We start from the raw sequence: 19,667 nt of genomic DNA on the forward strand, positions 1-19,667 counted from the left end.
GTGGGATAACGAAGAACTAGTGTGAACGAAGGTATTTACTCACAAAATGCTGGAGTAACTCAGCAGGTCAGGCAGCATCTCAGGAGAGAAGGAATGGGTGACGTTTTGGGTCTCGACCCGAAACGTCAGCCATTCCTTCTCTCCTGAGATGCTGCCTGACCCGCTAAGTTACTCCAGCATTTTGTGAATAAATACCTTCGATTTGTACCAGCATCTGCAGTTATTTTCTTACACTAACTAGTATGAATGGGTTATCGGTGGTCAGCGTGGAGCCGGGGAGGATCGGAGGGCATAGGACTTGTTGCCTTGCTTAATCTCTCTAAACTAAGAACAAAACTACCTTGAGGGTGAGCAGGTATTAGCCCAGAGATCCAGATGAGGCAATCCACTCTGCTATTGCATTAGCAGTCACTGAAGGCAAAATGAATAACGCTGCTGCTGCAATTCAGCACAAAAGGCTGTGTTTTTCCAAAATGATTTCTCAGCATGGCGTGTGTGAAGCTCCAAGGACATATTTTGATGAGAAATCGCTGAAATGTACAATTCTTAACTGGATGAGGAATTTTTTTTTCTTTACCAGACAAAATTGGACTACACTGATGGAAAATGTTCTGGATGCTTCAGACTTGACAGCATATTTCAGTCCGCCAGCTTCCCATGAAATATAGATCAATACGGCAGTGCGTTAGAGAGGTTACAGGTTTAAACTGTAGGTCACTTAGCTGAGCTTAGTTTAGAAATACGGCGCGGAAACAGGCCCTTCGGCCCACCGGATCTGCACTGGCCAGCGATCCCCCGTGCTCCAATACTATCCCGCACACACTAAGGGACAATCTACATTGATACCAAGCCGATTAACCTACAAACCTGCTCGTCTTTGGAGTACGGGTGGAAACCGAAGATCTCGGAGAAAACCCACGCAGTTCATGAGAAGAACGTACAAACTCCGTACAGACAGCACCCGTAGTCAGCATCGAACCCGGGTCTCTGGCGCTGTAAGCGCTGTAAGCTAGCGACTCTACCGCTGCGCCACCGTGCTGCCCTTTAAAAACAGGCCCCAATTTATTCCCCATGGGAATAGTAGTATATCAAATGAAAAGGTGTGGACAGAAAGATTCTGTTTTTCTTTGAATCCATTGATTACATAATAAAACCTTTAATGTGTTTAGAATTAGTTGGATTGGATTGAAATTTAATTTAATTTAATTTAATTTAATCTTACCAGCAAAAGCCATTTACTTTCTTGGTACATTCGTACAAAGAATTGCCCTCTTTATGGTCAGTTATCTTTAAATGGTAAGGGACTTTTGGAAACAACAACCACAGTATAGATCGTAATTGATCCAGGAGTCTGAATGATTGCAACTAACACTGATAGGAAGACTAGACATATTGACACTGGATGGGAAAGTTTTCAATGATAATATAGGATGGCACAGTGGCACAGTGGTAGAATTACTTCCTTGCAGCGCCAGAGACCCGGGTTCAATCCTGACTAAGGGTGCAGTCCGTACAGAGTTTGTACGTTCTCCCCGTGAACTGCATGGGTTTTCTCCGAGAACTTCAGTTTCCTCCCACATTCCAAAGACGTACAGGTATGTAGGTTAATTGGCTGGGCAAATGTTTGTTTTTTAAATGTCCCTAGTGGGTGTAGGATAGTGTTAGTGCGCGGGGATCGCTGGGCGGCGCGGACCCGGGTGGGCCGAAGGGCCTGTTTCTGCGCTGTATCTCTAAATCTAAAAAAAAAATCTAAATCTAATTGGCTTGGTGTAGATGTAAAAATTGTCACCGTGTTAGTGCGCGGAGATCGCTGGTCGTGGCGGACCCGGTGGGCCAAAGGACCTGTTTCCGCGCTGCATCTCTATACTAAACCTTACCAAACTGAAAGTATAGATGGTAATTGATCCGAGGGTCTGAGTTATCACAACTGACCCTGACAGAAAGGCTAGACATTTGACACGGGATGAGAAGGTTTGAGATCACAACATGTTATTACATCATTCCTCACACTGAGCTGCCAAGCTCGATAGGTGTGATAGAAAGTTGACCAGCTCTCAAGAATTAAACATGTCTGTTGTAGGGAATGTCAACATGCTCCTAATGGAGCTCGGTAAAGAACAGCTGTACATTACAATACTTTCACAGGGATCTGCAATCGATAAAAAGTGTAAAATGTCACTTGTCATTTAGCTGCTGGCAATGCCGGCTAGACTAGCTATAATAAAATTTTATATGTATAAAATATCCCTAACCTTTCATCTTTAAATTGAGTGGATTAAAATTTTATTATAAAAATTTAGAAAACCACAAATCTGAAAATTTGGCTTATGCCAAAATATATTTCCTTCACCTTTCCAAAGTCTGTGGGCCGATTGTCAAAGATTGCCTTTGCTGAAACTATTTTCTTTGCATGCTTGTTTCTTAACTAGATTTTGTTTTTGGTTTACTGTTTCTGACTTGAGGGTTAAAGAACTTACAGGTGGGAAAGGATTGTGAATTGCTTGCTGTTAAAAGACTAATGTGGCACGGCGGCGCAGCGGTAGAGTTGCTGCCTTACAGCGTATGCAGCGCCGGAGACCAGGGTTCGATCCCGACTGCAGGTGCCGTCTGTACGGAGTTTGTACGTTCTCCCCGTGACCTGCGTGGGGTTTCTCCGAGATCTTCGGTTTCCTCCCACACTCCAAAGACGTACAAGTATGTAGGTTAATTGGCTTGGTTAATGTCAAAATTGTCCCTCGTGGGTGTAGGATAGTGCTAATTTGCGGGGATCGCTGGTCGGCGCGGACCTGGTGGGCTGAAAGGGCCTGTTTCCACGCTGTATCTCTAAACTAAACTAAACTAAACTAACACACAGCACATTATTTTCACAACACTCCACTCAAACTAACTAAGGAGATGCAAGGTACTGCAGGTGCTGGTTTACATCAAAAAAAAATCAGAAAGTGCTGGAGTCACTCAGTGGGTCATGCAGCATCTCTGGAGAACGTGGATAGCTGACGTTTCACATCAGGACCCTCAGTTAACCAGGGAGTTGCGGAGGGAAAGGTCTCTGCAGAAGGCGGAAAGGGGTGGAGATGTAAAGATGTGGCTAGTGGTGGGATCCCATTGGAGGTGGTGAAAAATGTCAGAGGATTATGTGTTGTATGCGACGGCTGATGGGGTGGAAGGTGAGGACAAGGGGGGAGGGACTCTGTCCACAAAGACCGCTCCCTCTGCAACTCCCTGGTGAACTCATCCCATCCGACCCCTTCCCCAGGTACTTTCCTCTGCAACCGCAGGAGGTTCAACACCTGTCCCGATACCTCCTCCCTCGACTCTGTCCAGGGACCCCAACAGGCCTTTCAGCCCATCAGAAAATCGGTGCCCCAGCAAGACAATATATAGTTCATTTTAATTTGTCCCAAGTATGGTGGGCAAAACTGGTGTATGGGGGATCGTTGGTCGGCACGGACTAGATGGGCCGAAAGGCCTGTTTCCTTGCTGTGTCTCTAAACTAAACTGAACTATACATTGTCTTGCGGGGGCACTGATTTCCTTTGAAGGTTTGGGAACCTATTCTTTCACTTACTCTGTTTTGCTGAGCCCTTTGAATCCAACTATATCACAGGCAGTTCCGTTAGTTTCAACAGATCCATCGCTCTGGCTCTGCTAACATTGAAGTCCAAGGTGTGTAGGAAAGAACTGCAGATGCTGGTTTAAACCGAAGGCAGACACAACATGCTGGAGTAACTCAGCGGGACAGGCAGCATCTCTGGAGAGGTGGAATGGGTGACGTTTCGGATCGAGACCCTTCCTCAGACTTAAGGCCAAGGTCTGGATTGAAATCGCCTCAGCTAAACTGTTTAAATTGAAAATCCTGATCCACAGATTATGAGATAATCCCATGGTTCACTTGTAGCTGTGGGAAGTTTCGACCTTTGTTAGCAAACACCATCTGCACATGTACTTGAATGCTCAGAATTATTCATAGATCCTTATGGACATCTTAAATGTCCTTGTGGTGTTCCAAGTGGCACACAAGAGTCATTGTCGGTGGGGGGAAGATGGTTTAACTTGTGATGTGTTAAATAACCTGCAGTTATGAATTAGTCTGCATATGACAATCTTGTGATGATAATTATGAATCTGTATTACTGGAGCTGTGAAGATTTTCCCTGCATTAAAATATGTCGGTCGTTTCCCTGGTCAAGATGAACAGAACCTCCTGTGTACAATGAAACATCTATGTAGTCAATAGCTATCTTTAGTTTAGAGATACAGTGCGGAAACAGGCCCTTCGGCCCACTCAGAATGATCGGACATTTTTTTTTTAGATGAGGAGAAATTTCTTTAGTCAGAGGGTGGTGAATCTATATAATTCTTTGCCACAGAAGGCTGTGGAGGTCAAGTCTGTGGATATTTTTAAGGAAGAAATAGATAGGTTTTTCATTAGTGCGGGTGTCAGAGGTTATGGGGAGAAGGCAGGAGAATGGGGTTAGGAGGGAGAGATAGATCAGCCATGATTGAATGGCGGAGTAGACGATGGGCTGAATGGCCTAATTCTACTCCTATCACTTATGGCCTTATGAAGACTGCACCGACCAGCGATCCTCGCACATTAGCACTATCCAATACATATTAGGACAATTTACATTTATACCAAACCAATTAACCTACTAATCTGTACGTTTTTGGAGTGTGGGAGGAAACCGAAGACCTCGGTGAAAACCCACGCGGTCGGGGGAGAACGTACAAACTCCGTACAGACAGCACCCGTAGTCGGGAACGAATCTGCAAGCGCTGAAAGAAAGCAACTCTACCACTGCGCCACCGTGCCGCGTTTCTGCCTGATTATACTGAAGTATGTGCTGCAGTGGAATTTGATGCCCAAAGTGGTCATTGTTTAGTTTAGAGTTACAGCGTAGAAACAGGCCCTTCGGCCCACCGAGTCCATGCCAACCAGCGATCCCCGCACACGTACACTACCCTACGCACACGAGGGATAACTTACAATTGTACCAATCCAATTAACCTACAAACCTGTACGTCTTTGGAGTGTGGGAGGAAACCGGAGCAGCCGAAGAAAACCCACGCGGGGTCACGGGGAGAACGTTCAATCTCTGTACCGCGGCACGGTAGCGCAGCGGTAGAGTTGCTGCTTTACAGCGAATGCAGCGCCGGAGACTCAGGTTCGATCCTGACTACGGGTGCTGCACTGTAAGGAGTTTGTACGTTCTCCCCGTGACCTGCGTGGGTTTTCTCCGAGATCTTCGGTTTCCTCCCACACTCCAAAGACGTACAGGTATGTAGGTTAATTGGCTGGGTAAATGTAAAAATTGTCCCTAGTGGGTGTAGGATAGTGTTAATGTACGGGGATCGCTGGGCGGCATGGACTTGGAGGGCCAAAAAGGCCTGTTTCCGGCTGTATATATATGATATGATATGATGATATGATACACAGCACCCGTAGTCAGAATAGAACCTGGGTCTCTGGCGCTGTGAGGCAGCAACTCTACTGCTGCACCACCAGGCCACCCATGGCAGCAACCAGAATCTAAAAGGTAGCTCCTCTGTAACTTGCAAACAAACTTTGCTTCAGGACTTCAACTTCAAAGTCTATAATTGCTGCAAAGCAGAGTGGTTGTTGCAGGTTGCATAGATCATTACAGTGTACAGATAGGCTCAAAATGCTGGAGTAACTCAGCGGGACAGGCAGCATCTCTGGAGAGATGCCTTAATTCCTTGTAGACTCCATGAGTTGTAGACTCTCTGAATGGAAGACTCCATGACTCAATGGTCGAATAGTGAAAGGCCTGGAGAGAGGGGACGTGGAGGGGATGTTTTCACAAGTGGGAGAGTCGTGGATCAGGGGTCACAGCCTCAGAATGACAAGAATGTAGCTTTAGAAAGGAGTGGAGGAGGAATTTGTTTAGGCGGAGGGTGGTGACTCTGTGGAATTCATTGCCACATACGGAGATTGATAGATTATTTCAAGGCGGAGATTGACAGATTCTTGATTAGTGCGGGGTGTCAGGGGTTATGGGGAGAAGGCAGGAGAATGGGGTTGAGAAGGAAAGATGGATGGGCCAAGATTGAATGGACTTGATGGGCCAAATGGCCTAATTCTGCTCATGAACTTATGAATGGTCAAAGTGAACCTTTGCCCATTCGACTCTTTGAACCTCTTCCAGTGACTGTGGTGTTCATTTTCCCCCCCCCCTGATGGTTTCAGTCATCTAGCAGAGAAGGCCATTCAACGCCTAACATTTGATAAGAGGGTGAGAGGGGGAGCACGCCTTCGTGGAATTTCATGTTTCAGATGTCTTGTGTTTTAAGTCTGTTGGCAGATCAATTCCCCTCCTGGGATAAATAAAGTTCTATCGATTCGTATCGTGTGGTATTGTATCGTATGAATTGCCTGATTTCGGTTACAATAGCCAGCACTGTATGACACAAAGGGGCAGGATACAAGATCTAGAACTGAACGGGGCTCAGCTGGAAAGAAGTGGGGTTGGAAAGCAGGGCTTGACAACATCATCAAAACAAATTTGCGTTTAAATATCAATGTCCTGGGAAAAAGCTGTTACAAGGTGGTGCAGCGGTAGAGTTGCTGCCTGACAGAGCCAGGTTCGATCCCGACCGTGGGCGCTGCCTTTACGGAGTTTGTACGTTCTCCCCGTGACCTGCGTGGGTTTTGTCCGAGATCTTCGGTTTCTTCCCACACGCCAAGGACGCACAGGTTTGTCGGTTAGTTGGCTTGGTGTAAGTGTAAACTGTCCCTAGTGTGTGCGCGGAATAGTGTTAGTGTGCGGGGATCGCTGGTCGGTGCGGACCCGGTGGGCCGAAGGGCCTGTATCGCTAAACTCAGCCAAACTAACAAAATCACAAAACCCCTTCAGTTGGTAAAAAAATAGATAGTGATGATTATGAGCTCAGCTTCTTATTGTAATTTGTTGGCTTTGCTACTCATTAAGTGCATTAGAAAGGCTAATGGGGATTGCGTTCGACAAAATGTGGTTAGAGATCAAAGCCAACATAGGGACTTAACACCACAGAGCAATGAAAATGCTGTGGATAAGCTCAATGATATTAAACAATTACACTGAAATGAGCAACATGAAATATCTAATCCTTAAACTTGTATTAAAGGATTACTTCATGTTAGCACTGGGAAGTGCCAATGAAGCAAATCTAATTCTACTGCTACTGCTACAGAGGGGATTAACTGAAATTAATTTCTAAAGGTATTTATGCCAAATTCATTATTTTGATTCCAAGCCAAGGCCACAATTGACCCTGGGTGGCACGGTAGCGCAGCGGTAGAGTTGCTGCTTTACAGCGAATGCAGCGCCGGAGACTCAGGTTCGATCCTGACTACGGGTGCTGCACTGTAAGGAGTTTGTACGTTCTCCCCGTGACCTGCGTGGGTTTTCTCCGAGATCTTCGGTTTCCTCCCACACTCCAAAGACGTACAGGTATGTAGGTTAATTGGCTGGGTAAATGTAAAAAAATTGTCCCTAGTGGGTGTAGGATGGTGTTAATGTACGGGGATCGCTGGGCGGCACGGACTTGGAGGGCCGAAAAGGCCTGTTTCCGGCTGCATATATATGATATGATATGATATGAACCTGACCGCTGATAATTTCGGAGGTCAGGTTTGGATTATTATGTGAAGAAGAAGGACAAACATCTCCTGGTAATAATCCGTTTTCAGACCGGCGACCGTCACTTTTCAAGAAACTCTTCCTCGATTCACGTTGGTTGAAGCAACCAGAGAGGAACTCCTATTGTACTTCTATTGTACTTCCTGAGAGAAGAAAACGAGATGGTGTGATATCGGGGAATGCAATGGAACCAGAGGTTATAGTTGAACCAGAGAGTTGTGAATCTGTGGAATTCTCTGCCTCAGAAGACAGTGGAGGCCAATTCTCTGAATGCATTCAAGAGAGAGCTGGATAGAGCTCTTAAGGATAGCAGAGTCAGGGGGTATGGGGAGAAGGCAGGAACGGGGTACTGATTGAGAATGATCAGCCATGATCACATTGAATGGTGGTGCTGGCTCGAAGGGCCGAATGGCCTCCTCCTGCACCTATTGTCTGTTGTCTATTGTCTAACCAAGGGGCTAGGCTAAGACGAAATATAGAAGCAAAGTAGAACTGCAGATGTTGGCTCATATCAAAGTAAGACACAGAGTGCTGGAGTAACTTAGCGGGTCAGGCAGCATCTCTGGAGAAACAGGACAGGTGACGTTTCGGGTCGTGACCCATCTTCAGGTCCTGACCGGAAACATCACCCGTCGTATTACTCCACAGATGCTGCCTGACCCGCTGAGTTACTCCAGCACTTTGTGTCTATCTAGGCGCAGATTAATGTCAGGTTCGTCGATAAAAACAGAAAATGCTGGAAATATTCATCAGGTCAGGCAGCATCTGCGGAAGGAGAAACAGCTAATGCCTGTTTCAGCTGCAAACAGCTAACAGCTCTGCTTGGGACCATTTCAGGTCGGGACCCTTCGTCAGTCCCAACGCGAAACATTGCCGACCCACGCCCTCCAGAGTTGCTGCCCGATCTGTTGAGTTATTTCGGCAGTTTGAGTTCGTTTTTTGTAAACCAGTATCTTCAGTTCCTAGTGTCTCCACAAGGTTCAAGGATGTGCTGAAGGCCTCCGTGAGGAAGTGCAGCATGAAGCCAAGTGGTTAGGCCATGAGTGTGGACAATGGTAACCGTGGAATTTTGAACGTAAACATTTACTTGCATTTAAAATTAATTCAATGAATTCAAAATGTCAAATAGCTTTAACTTGCTTGCGAGCATGTTTTGTTCTTGGATTTTCCAGAGTGATTGCTGGGAAATGGTAGAAAATTGACATCCCCACACTGGATTCCATAAAGTGGGACTAATGTAGATGGGACCTGTTGATCGGCATGGGGAAGTTGGGCCGAATGGCCTGTTTCCACACTGTATGACTCTATGACTGTGTATGTTGCCGTGTGAATTTTGAAGAAAATTATTAAGGACATGTCACTTGGCATCCTGTCCACCACAAACATTGTGGGCCAAAGGGCCCATTCCCATACAGCACTGTTCCATGTAAGAGGTTTGGGACTTGTGCATTTCAATAAGTTGTTCTTACTTTAGAGAGTTTAGAGATACAACGTAAAAAACAGGCCCTTCGGCCCACCGAGTTCACACCAACCAACACTAGTTCCATCCTGCACACCAATGACAATTTATAGAACCTACAAACCTGCACATCTTTGGAGTGTGGGAGGAACCCGAAGCACCAGGAGAAAGCCCACGCGGTCACAGGGAGAACGTGCAAACTACGAACAGACAACACCCGTAGTCAGGATCGAACCCGGGTCTCTGGCGCTGTAAGACAGCAACTCTACCGCTGCGCCACCGTGCCGCCCTAAGTTGTATTTAGAAATGTTTCAGATTGCCAATCCGGTCCTCACACACAAATGATGCATGCCCTCGATTTAGATAAAATTAATACAGATTATATTATTTATATAATTGATGACGGATTCTTATGCATTGAGCCAACAAATACTTTAGCCTAATCTTCTATGGCAGTTTTCTAGATGCTAGACTGTACACTGACTATGACTTCACCTGACAACAAAACCGGGACAAAGTGTAATTAGCAACAACCACGCAAGAGGTCAGAGTATGGTACGTTCTCTGTGGTTATGTTAGTGGGCAAACAGATTCATGGATCACTGAATGAAATTAATTAAAATCAAATTAAAGTTATTAAATATTTTGGAATTAGAGAAAAAAATCCAGTCTCAGTCAAATTAATTGTAAGCGTACAAATTTCCTTCAGAGAGGAAAATCTACCATTGATACTTGGCCTGGCTCATACACCGATCAGCCAAAACATTATGACCACTGACAAGAAGGGAAAGATGGTTGAAGTCTTCAATCAAACTGTGCCCTTTCACAAAATTATCTCTCTCTGAGTGGGGGGGGGAGGAGGGGGCCTTTTTCAACTGCACAATAACTGGTTCGTGGCTCATTATCATCAGTCAGCTCTTTGCTGTCGTGATCTTATCACTAATCGTTTTAAGTGAGCTCCGGTGAATCCCACAATTTTGTATAGCTCTTTGATAGCGCACTTATTATCTTTGTGGTTGCCTGATAACAACTCCATCAAAACACAGCAGAGTGAGACAAAATATCAAATAAAATCACCACCATAGCTTGTAGATTAATACAAAGATAGGCCTATTGTTCATCCAAAAGTATTCAACCTTGCTCTGCACAAGACAAGGTCATGTTAGACGGAGGAAGGAACTGCAGGTGCTGGTTTAAACCGAAGATAGACACAAAATGCTGGAGTAACTCAGCGGGACAGGCAGCATCTCTGGAGAGAAGGAATGGGTGACGTTTCGGGGTCGAGACCCTTCTTCAGACTGACGTGAGTGGGGAGGGAGACACAGAGATAAGGAAGTGTCAAGGTGTGAAAACAGGACAATGGGAATGGAGATCAAGGAAAATGTAGAATAGATCATTGTTAGCTGGGAGTAGGTAATAACAAAGCAAACAGAGATAAAATGTAGTCGGAGACAGGCAGACTGGTCTGAGAACTGGGAAGGGGGAGGGATGGAGAGAGAGGGAAAGCAAGGGTTACTTGAAGTTAGAGAAGTCAATGTTCATACCGCTGGGGTGTAAGCTACCCAAGCGAAATATGAGGTGCTGTTCATCCAATTTGTGCTGGGCCTCACTCTGACAATGGAGGAGGCCCAGGACAAAATGGTCAGTGTGGGAATGGGAGGGGGAGTTAAAGTGTTTAGCAGCCAGGAGATCAGGTATGTTCAGGCAGACTGAGCAGAGGTGTTCAGCGAAACGATCGCCGAGCCTGCGCTTGGTAATGTTATGGACTCTTTGTGTAATACAAGGAGACTGCCATATCTATTTAAATTCATCTCCCATTGACTGTCAAGAAAGGTTTCAGATTCAGTGGAATTCACTGAGGTTGCATGCTTTTACATACTCAAATAAACTTAGGTGCTTTACACTGAAAATTTTAAAATTGTAATTGAAACCTTATTTTCATAACTAAATCTATAAACCTCTATTTGACTTTTACAGTGGGCAAATAGAGCCCAAGACTATAACTGAGATTTTTTAACTTTGTGGAAGGATCAGCCTGAAACAAAATAAGGTGATGATGGAAGTGAATCCATGTATTTTCAGGATAATATTTTTAAATATCAAACATGGATTATAGAATCCTTGCTTTAGGAATTGAGGAAGGAATTCTCCAGGATTTCTCCGAGATTTTTGGTTCCCTCCCACACTCCAAGAATGTACCTACAAGCTTTGTAGGTTAATTGGCTCGGCGTAGGTGTAAATTGTCCCTGGTGTGTGTAGGATAGTGTTAGAGCGCGGGTGATCGCTGGTCGGTGCGGACTCGGTGGGCCGAAGGGCCTGTTTCCGCGCTGTATCTCCAAAAGCAAAACTGAAACTAACAACGAATTGGAGAAACGAGTCTGTAAAATAAACTTGGTGTTGACATTTATTGAAAATCAATCTTCTACGGGTTGAGTTCAAAGATGATAAGGACTAAGCAGTGCGGGAGGGGCGTAACTGGTAGAGTTGCTGCTTCACCAGCCCAGTGACCCGTTACAATCCTGACCTCCTGCGCTGCCAGAGTAGCATTTGCACCTTCTCCCTGTGACCACAAGGATTTCCTCTCACATCCCACAGCTAGACAATAGACAATAGACAATAGGTGCAGGAGGAGGCCATTCGCCCCTTCGAGCCAGCACCGCCATTCAATGTGATCGTGGCTGATCATTCTCAATCAGTACCCCGTTCCTGCCCTTCTCCCCATACACCCTGACTCCGCTATCCTTAAGAGCTCTATCTAGTTCTCTCTTGAATGCATTCAGAGACTTGGCCTCCACTGCCTTCTGAGGCAGAGAATTCCACAGATTCACAACTCTCTGACTGAAAAAGTTTTTCCTCATCTCAGTTCTAAATGGCCTGCCCCTTATTCTTAAACTGTAGCCCCTGGTTCTGGACTCCCCCAACATTGGGAACATGTTTCCTGCCTCTAACGTGTCCAACCCCTTAATAATCTCATACAGACATCTCTGATATATATCTCATGCTAACCATTCAATGACTGAATATTGCTCATACTACCTGTAGGGTGATTTGGGGTCGAAACATGTCTTTGTCACATCGGTCATCGCCGGATTGCAGCAATCGCCATCATCAAAGTTGTACAGTTCGTCGTTGCATTCCTTATCGCACACCCCATTCCCCTTCTTCTTTAACAGAGGCGAGCGCCTGAGTGGCTTGCAATCCCCGCCGTCGCTCCCAGTCAGCGTGTGATTGCACTCCAGGTCACAGTCGCCGTTGCCTATCTTGCTGATGTCGCAGTTGGCCAGGATAAGGCGGTCCCTGAGCGAGGAGTTCTTCACGTCCAAGACTGTAAGTTCCCAGGTGATGTTGTACCGGCCGAAGGCGCTGTTCAGCTGCCGGTGCTGAAGTTGGATCTGCTCCCTGGTGACGGTGGGCTTGCGCCGGTGGTCGTCGTAGACGTTGACCACCCGGTAGCGGACGGTCTTCAGCTTGCGAAAGTGGTGGAAGCCGTTGTAGCTCGCTGCCACCCCCACGTCGTCGCACACCGTCAGGCCACAGGGAGGGGGCTCCAGTCTGGTGCCTGACACCCAGTCAAGGTGATGCTTCAGCTCTGCCCGAGGGTACTTGCTGTCCTTGACAGTGAGCCAATGCCTCTCCACCTCCTCAAAGTTGTCGTGCAGCACCAGCCCGTCGTTGCCCTGGGCGTGGAGGTGTTTCATGTCTTGGATGACCTCCCGCTGAGTCCTGCCTTGGCCCCACAAGCTGAAGTCGGAGAGGTAGCCGCGGAAGTTGTGGTGTTGGAAGTTGCCCCCGAGCGTGAGGGCCTTGCATTTTCTGTTGAGGGGGCTGAAGATGTCACCGACCTGCTCGCCGCTGGTGGCCACCTGAGCCCCGTCCACGTACAGCTTCATCCTGCGCCCGTCGTAGCTGGCGGCCAGGTGCACCCACTGGTTGGCCTCGTACTTCTGCTGGGTGGTGATGGTGGTTATCCTCCGTGCCCTGTCCGTCCTCAGGCTGAAGAAGAAGCGGGGGTCCCTTTTCATCGAGTCGCCCGCCGGCTGGATTCCAACTACCCAACCCCTGTCCCGCGACGTGGAAGAACACTTGTCGTAAAGTCCTACAATCCAAGAAACACATTAAAAAAAAGTCTGTGAGATGTTTTGGGAAGGAAAGGTTTTCAACATCTTAGTTCTCACGGCATCAAGCGGCATAACATTTCTTGAAGGTCGACACAAAAAGCTGGAGTGACTCAGTGGGTCAATACACAATAGACAATAGACAAAAGGTGCAGGAGTAGGCCATTCGGCCCTTCGAGCCAGCACCGCCATTCAATGTGATCATGGCTGATCATTCTCAATCAATACCCCGTTCCTGCCTTCTCCCCATACCCCCTGACTCCGCTATCCTTAAGAGCTCTATCCAGCTCTCTCTTGAATGCATTCAGAAGAGAATGGGTCAGAGAGCATCCCTGGAGAAAAAGGAATAGGTGACGTTTCAGGAGATATGGCCGTCAGTGATCAGAGCAGAAGAAGGCCATTCAGTCCCTCAAGTCTACTCTGCCATGGCTGATCTATCTCTCCCTTCTAACCCCATTCTCCTGCCTTCTCCCCATAACCCCTGACACCTGTACTAATCAAGAATCTATCTATCTCTGCCTTAAAAATATCCATCGACTTGACCTCCACGGCATTCTGTGGCAAAGAATTCCACAGATTCACACCCTCTGATTAAATAAATTCCTCCTCATCTCCTTCTTAAAGTGACATCCTTTAATTCTGAGGCAATGACCTCCAGTCCTAGACTCACCCATTCAACCACCCCATCCAAGCCTTTCCATTATTCCAGCTGGACATGGGGGGCAGGGTGTGGTGGAGAGAGACGCCCCTCCAAATAAGGGATTCTGTGTAAATTTCTGTGTCAATTTGGAAATGAATACCTGTATTGAACGTGTAACCTCCGGAAATGTCGGATGGGGTTGTTGAAAAGAAGATGTTTTGTAAATATTTATTACTTGAATAAAGTATTTTTTGATATTAAAAAAATTAAAAGTTTCAATGAGGTTCCCCCCTCGTCCTTCTACACTCCAGTCCAATGTCCTCAAACGCTCATCATATGTTATCAGACCCCGAGTCTGAAGAAAGGGTCTCGACCCGAAACATCACCCATTCCTTTTCCCCAGAGACGATACCTGACGCTCTGAGTTACTCCAGCATTTTGTGTCCATCTTCAGTTATAATAAGCACCTGAAATTCATTCCTACACGCAACATTTCTTGAACCTGAAATACAGCAGTTACCCAAAACTGCTGGTCCAGACTTGCTTGGCATTAACGTGCAAGAGAGACAATCAATGATCTTTGGTAAGTTTACCTTTGGAAATAGATCCAATATTGAAGAAAATATCTGTTGCAAATTGTGAGTGTCATGCACTGATAACATCTGCTTCCCTCCTGGGATGGCAGGACTTTCATATGAAGAAAGACTGGATAGACTCGGCTTGTACTCGCTGGAATTTAGAAGATTGAGGGGGGGGATCTTATAGAAACTTACAAAATTCTTAAGGGGTTGGAAAGGCTAGATGCGGGAAGATTGTTCCCGATGTTGGGGAAGTCCAGAACAAGGGGTCGCAGTTTAAGGATAAGGGGGAAGTCTTTTAGGACCGAGATGAGAACGTTTTTTTTTCACGCAGAGAGTGGTGAATCTGTGGAATTCTCTGCCACAGAAGGTAGTTGAGGCCAGTTCATTGGCTATATTTAAGAGGGAGTTAGATGTGGCCCTTGTGGCTAAAGGGATTGGGGGTATGGAGAGAAGGCAGGTACAGGATACTGAGTTGGATGATCAGCCATGATCATATTGAATGGCGGTGCAGGCTCGAAGGGCCGAATGGCCTACTCCTGCACCTATTTTCTTTGTTTCGATGTTTCTACTGTACGGAGAGGCAGGTTGTTTTAAGAAAGGGGAAAGTAGGAATTAGGCCAGAAAGCAAACTGGGTTTTTAAAAATTAAGATTAATTTCTGAATGTATTTTTTTTTATTGCCAGCAAGTCACCTCTTCCTAAGTAACAGAGAGGCCATCTGCTAACAATCAGTCATTAGTACTGTGGTCTAATGTCAATAGAGTCAAGGTTATGTGAATATTTCACCATATTTTCTCGAAATTTACCTCACTAAATGGGAAGGAGAAAATCAAAATGATACATTCTGCAAAATGTTATTATCCTAGGGGCTCTAAAATTCCCTTTTTCCTGTTTCCTTTGGAAAGCAGATGTCAAGTTCAGGAAGGTAATGTGTTTCTACATGCGAAGGAAACTTTTTGTACCATCAAGAAAAAAAAAAAATCAAGTACACACTGCTTTAAAAAAAAAAAACATGGAATATTGACTGCAAGTGCGCTAATGTTTGTCTGGGCAATTTCAAATATAGCCCTTGCAAACACATGTCAAAGTCTTTGATCCCTTTAGGCATAGTTGTGTTAAAATGCCCAGTGAACCAAAATCTGTCTCAGATTTAAAAATAATCATTCATACCGTAGCGCTAATTTTCCTCACGGAGTAAAATTGACCAAGTGAATGAATGCCAGCGTATAAATACCCAATTAAGTACACCGAATACAATTCTATACTGTTGGATAGAATACATTTCTAAGGCTGGAGTGAAGGAATGTAAGCTTCCATCAACTCAACTGCTCGGCCAACTAATTTTACTGAGGTATTTCAAGGGGGAAGTCAACAGAAGAGAGCTGTCATCTTAAAAAAAAAATTTCCTCATGTTTAAATAGCCTCGTACTCCCGGCTTATTTTTTTTGCTTCCTGAGCATTACAGACCACAAGCATTTGTCACCTCTTCTCCCGAGGACTGCGAAATTCAACGTGTCGCCAATAGGTTTTCTGGTGTGGGTTTCTGCAATGCCTCTGGTTTCTGACGTTATTATTTTTAGACCATATAACGTTCTTAAGGTTTTCTAAAATCGTGAGGGGCCCAGGCTCAGTGAACTGGAAAGACCTATTTCCCCTGAGCACAGAGGTCAATAACTCGGCAACTTGGGGGATTGGAGTTAATTCATCAAAGGATTGCCGGGAGGTGAAGGGATAAAAAGAGGAGAAGGGGGGTCGGGAATTCACCGTCTCATTGAGGTGAAGGTAGTGACTCTCAGCCCATTCAATGAGAATAACCCCAGGTTCGATGCTGACCACGGGTGCTATCTGTACCCGACACCTGCGTGGGTTTTCTCCGGGTGCTCCGGTTTCCTCCCACACTCCAAAGACGTGCAAGTTTGTACGTAAATTGGCTTGTTAAATTTTTGTACGCGGTGGCGCAGCGGTAGAGTTGCTGCCTTGCAGCGCTTGCAGTGCCAGAGACCCGGGTTCGATCCCAACTACGGGTGCTGTCTGGACAGGAGTCTGTACGTTCTCCCTGTGATTTAGTTCAGAGATATAGCACGGAAACAGGCCCTTCGGCCCACCGGGTCCGCGCCGCCCAGCGTTCCCCACACATTAACACTATCCTATACCCACTAGGGACAATTGTTTTTACATTCACCAAGCCAATTAACCTACATACCTGTACGTCTTTGGAGTGTGGGAGGAAACCGAAGATCTCGGAGAAAACCCACGCAGGTCACGGGGAGAACGTACAAACTCCGTACAGACAGCGCCCGTGTTTGGGATCGTACCCGGGTCACTGGCGCTGCATTCGCTGTAAGGCCGCAAGTCTACCGTGCTGCCCATTTTACTTCGGTTTCCTCCCACACTCCAAAGGCGTACAGGTGTGTAGGTTAATTGGCTTGGTGTAAATGTAAAATTGTCCTGTGTGTGTGTGTGTGTGTGGGATAGTGTAAATGTGCGGGGATCGCTGGTCAGAGTGGGCCGAAGGGCCTGTTTGCGCGCTGTATCTCTCAACTAAACAAAACTAAACCTAAGTCAGCAGAGAGAATGAGAAAGGGAGTGAGACCTAGAATGTGGGAAAAATCGGAATGGGAATTTGTTCCATTTCTCTCATTAGCTGCCCAAAACCATTTCATCATTTTCATATCTGTTGGTCTGCTCCTAACCAACTTGCCCCATCTATATACTAAAACTCTTGTTTGTTTGTTTGTTTGTTCCTGAACTACAGCCAAAATGGTACATGATAGAGTGACAATTTTAGGCCCACCTTACTCACCGTCGACCCTTTGGTGCTAATGGAAGAAGTTTCATTGAAATCGGTTATATTTTTAAAGTTACTCACATTTTAATGTTTAAATCTATCTCCTAGGGAGGGGAGGGGAGGGAGGGAAGGGAGGGAGGGAGGGAGGGAGATGATAAGGGGGGGTTGAGGGGGATGGAGTGGGCGGGGGGAGGGGAAGGGGGGAGGAGGGAGGGAGGGAGGGAGGGAGGGAGGGAGGGAGGGAGGGAGGGAGGGAGGGAGGGAGGGAGGGAGGGAGGGAGGGAGGGAGGGAGGGAGGGAGGGAGGGAGGGAGGGAGGGAGGGAGGGAGGGGAGGCGGGGGAGGAGGAGGAGGAGGAGGGAGGAGGAGGAGGAGGGAGGGGGAGGGGGGATAATAATAATAATAAGGGGAGGACGGAGGATAAGGGGGGTTGAGGGGGATGGAGTGGGGGGGAAGGGGGGAGGGGGAGGGAGGGGGAGAAGGGAGGGGGAGGAGAGGGTGCTGTACCAATGTAGGAGATGGTTGGGCCTAACGGGTCCACTTAGTCTAGTTCTTTATAAACTTAGCTAAAGCACATTCACAAAGGCGACATCATCTCCACATTTATGAATTTGTTGACGCGGTTGTCACGACATTCGGGCAACACAGTGGTTCAACGGCACAAGGACTTTTCACAGATGCCGTGGCCGTTGTGAATGCACTTCAGCTGGTCGGGCAGCATCTCTGGAGAACATGGTTAGCTGCCGTTTCGGATCCACAATTGTCCTCACTGTGAAACATCGTTCTGAATGTATAGTTGGGCTTATTCTACAAAGCAAATTAAATCGAATATTTTGTTAGAATCATCTATTTTGGGAACAGATTGAAACGTGGAATGATTGTTGACACATTCTACGCTTAGCCCCCATGTTTCTACACAAGGGCAAGGTCAATTTCATATTCCAAAGTCTCCCATAAAATATCAACATTTGGGGGAAGTCTTCATGTATTTCGTTCACATGTTTAAACTATAATATTCTTCTTCTTGTTTTAATGTTTTATGTTTTATTCTTAATTGTTTACTGTGTGTCGTGTTGTTACTTGTGAGCGGAGCACCAAGGCACATTCTTTGTGTGTGCACATGCTTGGCTAACATTTATTCAGATTTATTCAATTCAATTGTGGCCTTTGATAACTAGCTGAGCAAAGCTCAAGGGTTGGAGCTGATTTGGTTTTAGTTTCAGAGATACAGCTCGGAAACAGGCCCTTCGTCCCACTGAGTCTGCACCGACCAGCGACCCCTGCACATTAACACTATCCTACACACAACAGGGACAATTTTACACTTATACCAAGCCAATTAACCTACAAACCTGCACATCTTTGGAGCGCAAGAGGAAACCGAAGATCTTGGAGTAAACCCACGCGGTCACGGGGAGAACGTACAAACCCCGTACAGACAGCGCCCGTAGTCGGGATCGAACCCGGGTCTCCGGCGCTGCAAGCGCTGTCAGGCAGCAACTCTACCGCTGCGCCACCGTGATTCATGACAAAAAGTAGGAGAGAGATTATTTTCACCTCCTACAATATGAGATGTCTGTTTGTGTGTCACTGATATCAAAAGCTGCACTCTTGAAAATTGAGAACTATCTTTACAAACTGCGGTTGAGGTTATAGAATGTATTTGAGGAATCAGTGACAGAGGCAGTGTCAGCTCGGTGCAAGAACTATACTTGTAATGTCTGTAACACCATTGTCGGCCATTAACAAACAGTTTAGTTTAGTTTATTGTCACGTGTACCGGGGTACAGTGAAAAGCTTTTGTTGCGCGCTGTCCAGTCAGCGGAAAGACAACACATGGTTACAACCGAGCAGTTTACAGTGTATAGATGATACATGATAAGGGAATAACGTCAAGTGCAACAAGGGAAAGCCAACAAAGTCCGATCAAGGATAGTTCGAGGATCATCAATGAGGTAGACAGTAGTTCAGGACTGCTCTCTGGTTGTGGTGGGATAACGTCCATAATAGACATTCATAAATTGATTTTTGTCCGCAAATCGGAAAATACACATAGGTCACTCAATTCAGTTTAGTTTATTATTGTCATGTGTACTGAGGTACAGTGAAAAGCTTTTTGTTGCGTGCTGTACAGTTTACGAGTTGCTCACAGTGTACAGGTAAAGGGTACAACATTTAGTGCATGATAAAGGCAGATTAATGATAGTTTGAACACAAAATGCTGGAGTAACTCAGCAGGTCAGGCAGCATCTCAGGAGAGAAGGAATGGGTGACGTTTCGGGTCGAGACCCTTCTTCAGACTGACGTCAGGGGGGCTGGACAAAGGAAGGATATAGGTGGAGACAGGAAGATAGAGGGAGATCTGGGAAGGAGGAGGGGAAGAGAGGGACAGAGGAACAATCTAAAGTTGGAGAAGTCGATGTTCATACCACTGGGCTGCAAG

General features: G+C 46.2%; 1 protein-coding gene across 1 annotated transcript in view; it reads right to left on the reverse strand.

The window, feature by feature from the left end:
• The window catches only part of LOC144608287 (pappalysin-1-like), a gene marked incomplete at its 5' end in the record, with an annotated part of 275,710 nt that extends 262,511 nt beyond the window's left edge, over positions 1-13,199 (reverse strand). Inside the window, one exon of the mRNA XM_078425903.1 lies at positions 12,139-13,199. Within this exon, the coding sequence (XP_078282029.1) occupies positions 12,139-13,199 (1,061 nt within the window). The remainder of the gene's footprint in view (positions 1-12,138) is intronic.
• Positions 13,200-19,667: the final 6,468 nt, after the last annotated feature.

Source organism: Rhinoraja longicauda, chromosome 31, assembly GCF_053455715.1.
Source record: "Rhinoraja longicauda isolate Sanriku21f chromosome 31, sRhiLon1.1, whole genome shotgun sequence".
Lineage (NCBI taxonomy): Eukaryota > Metazoa > Chordata > Chondrichthyes > Rajiformes > Arhynchobatidae > Rhinoraja > Rhinoraja longicauda.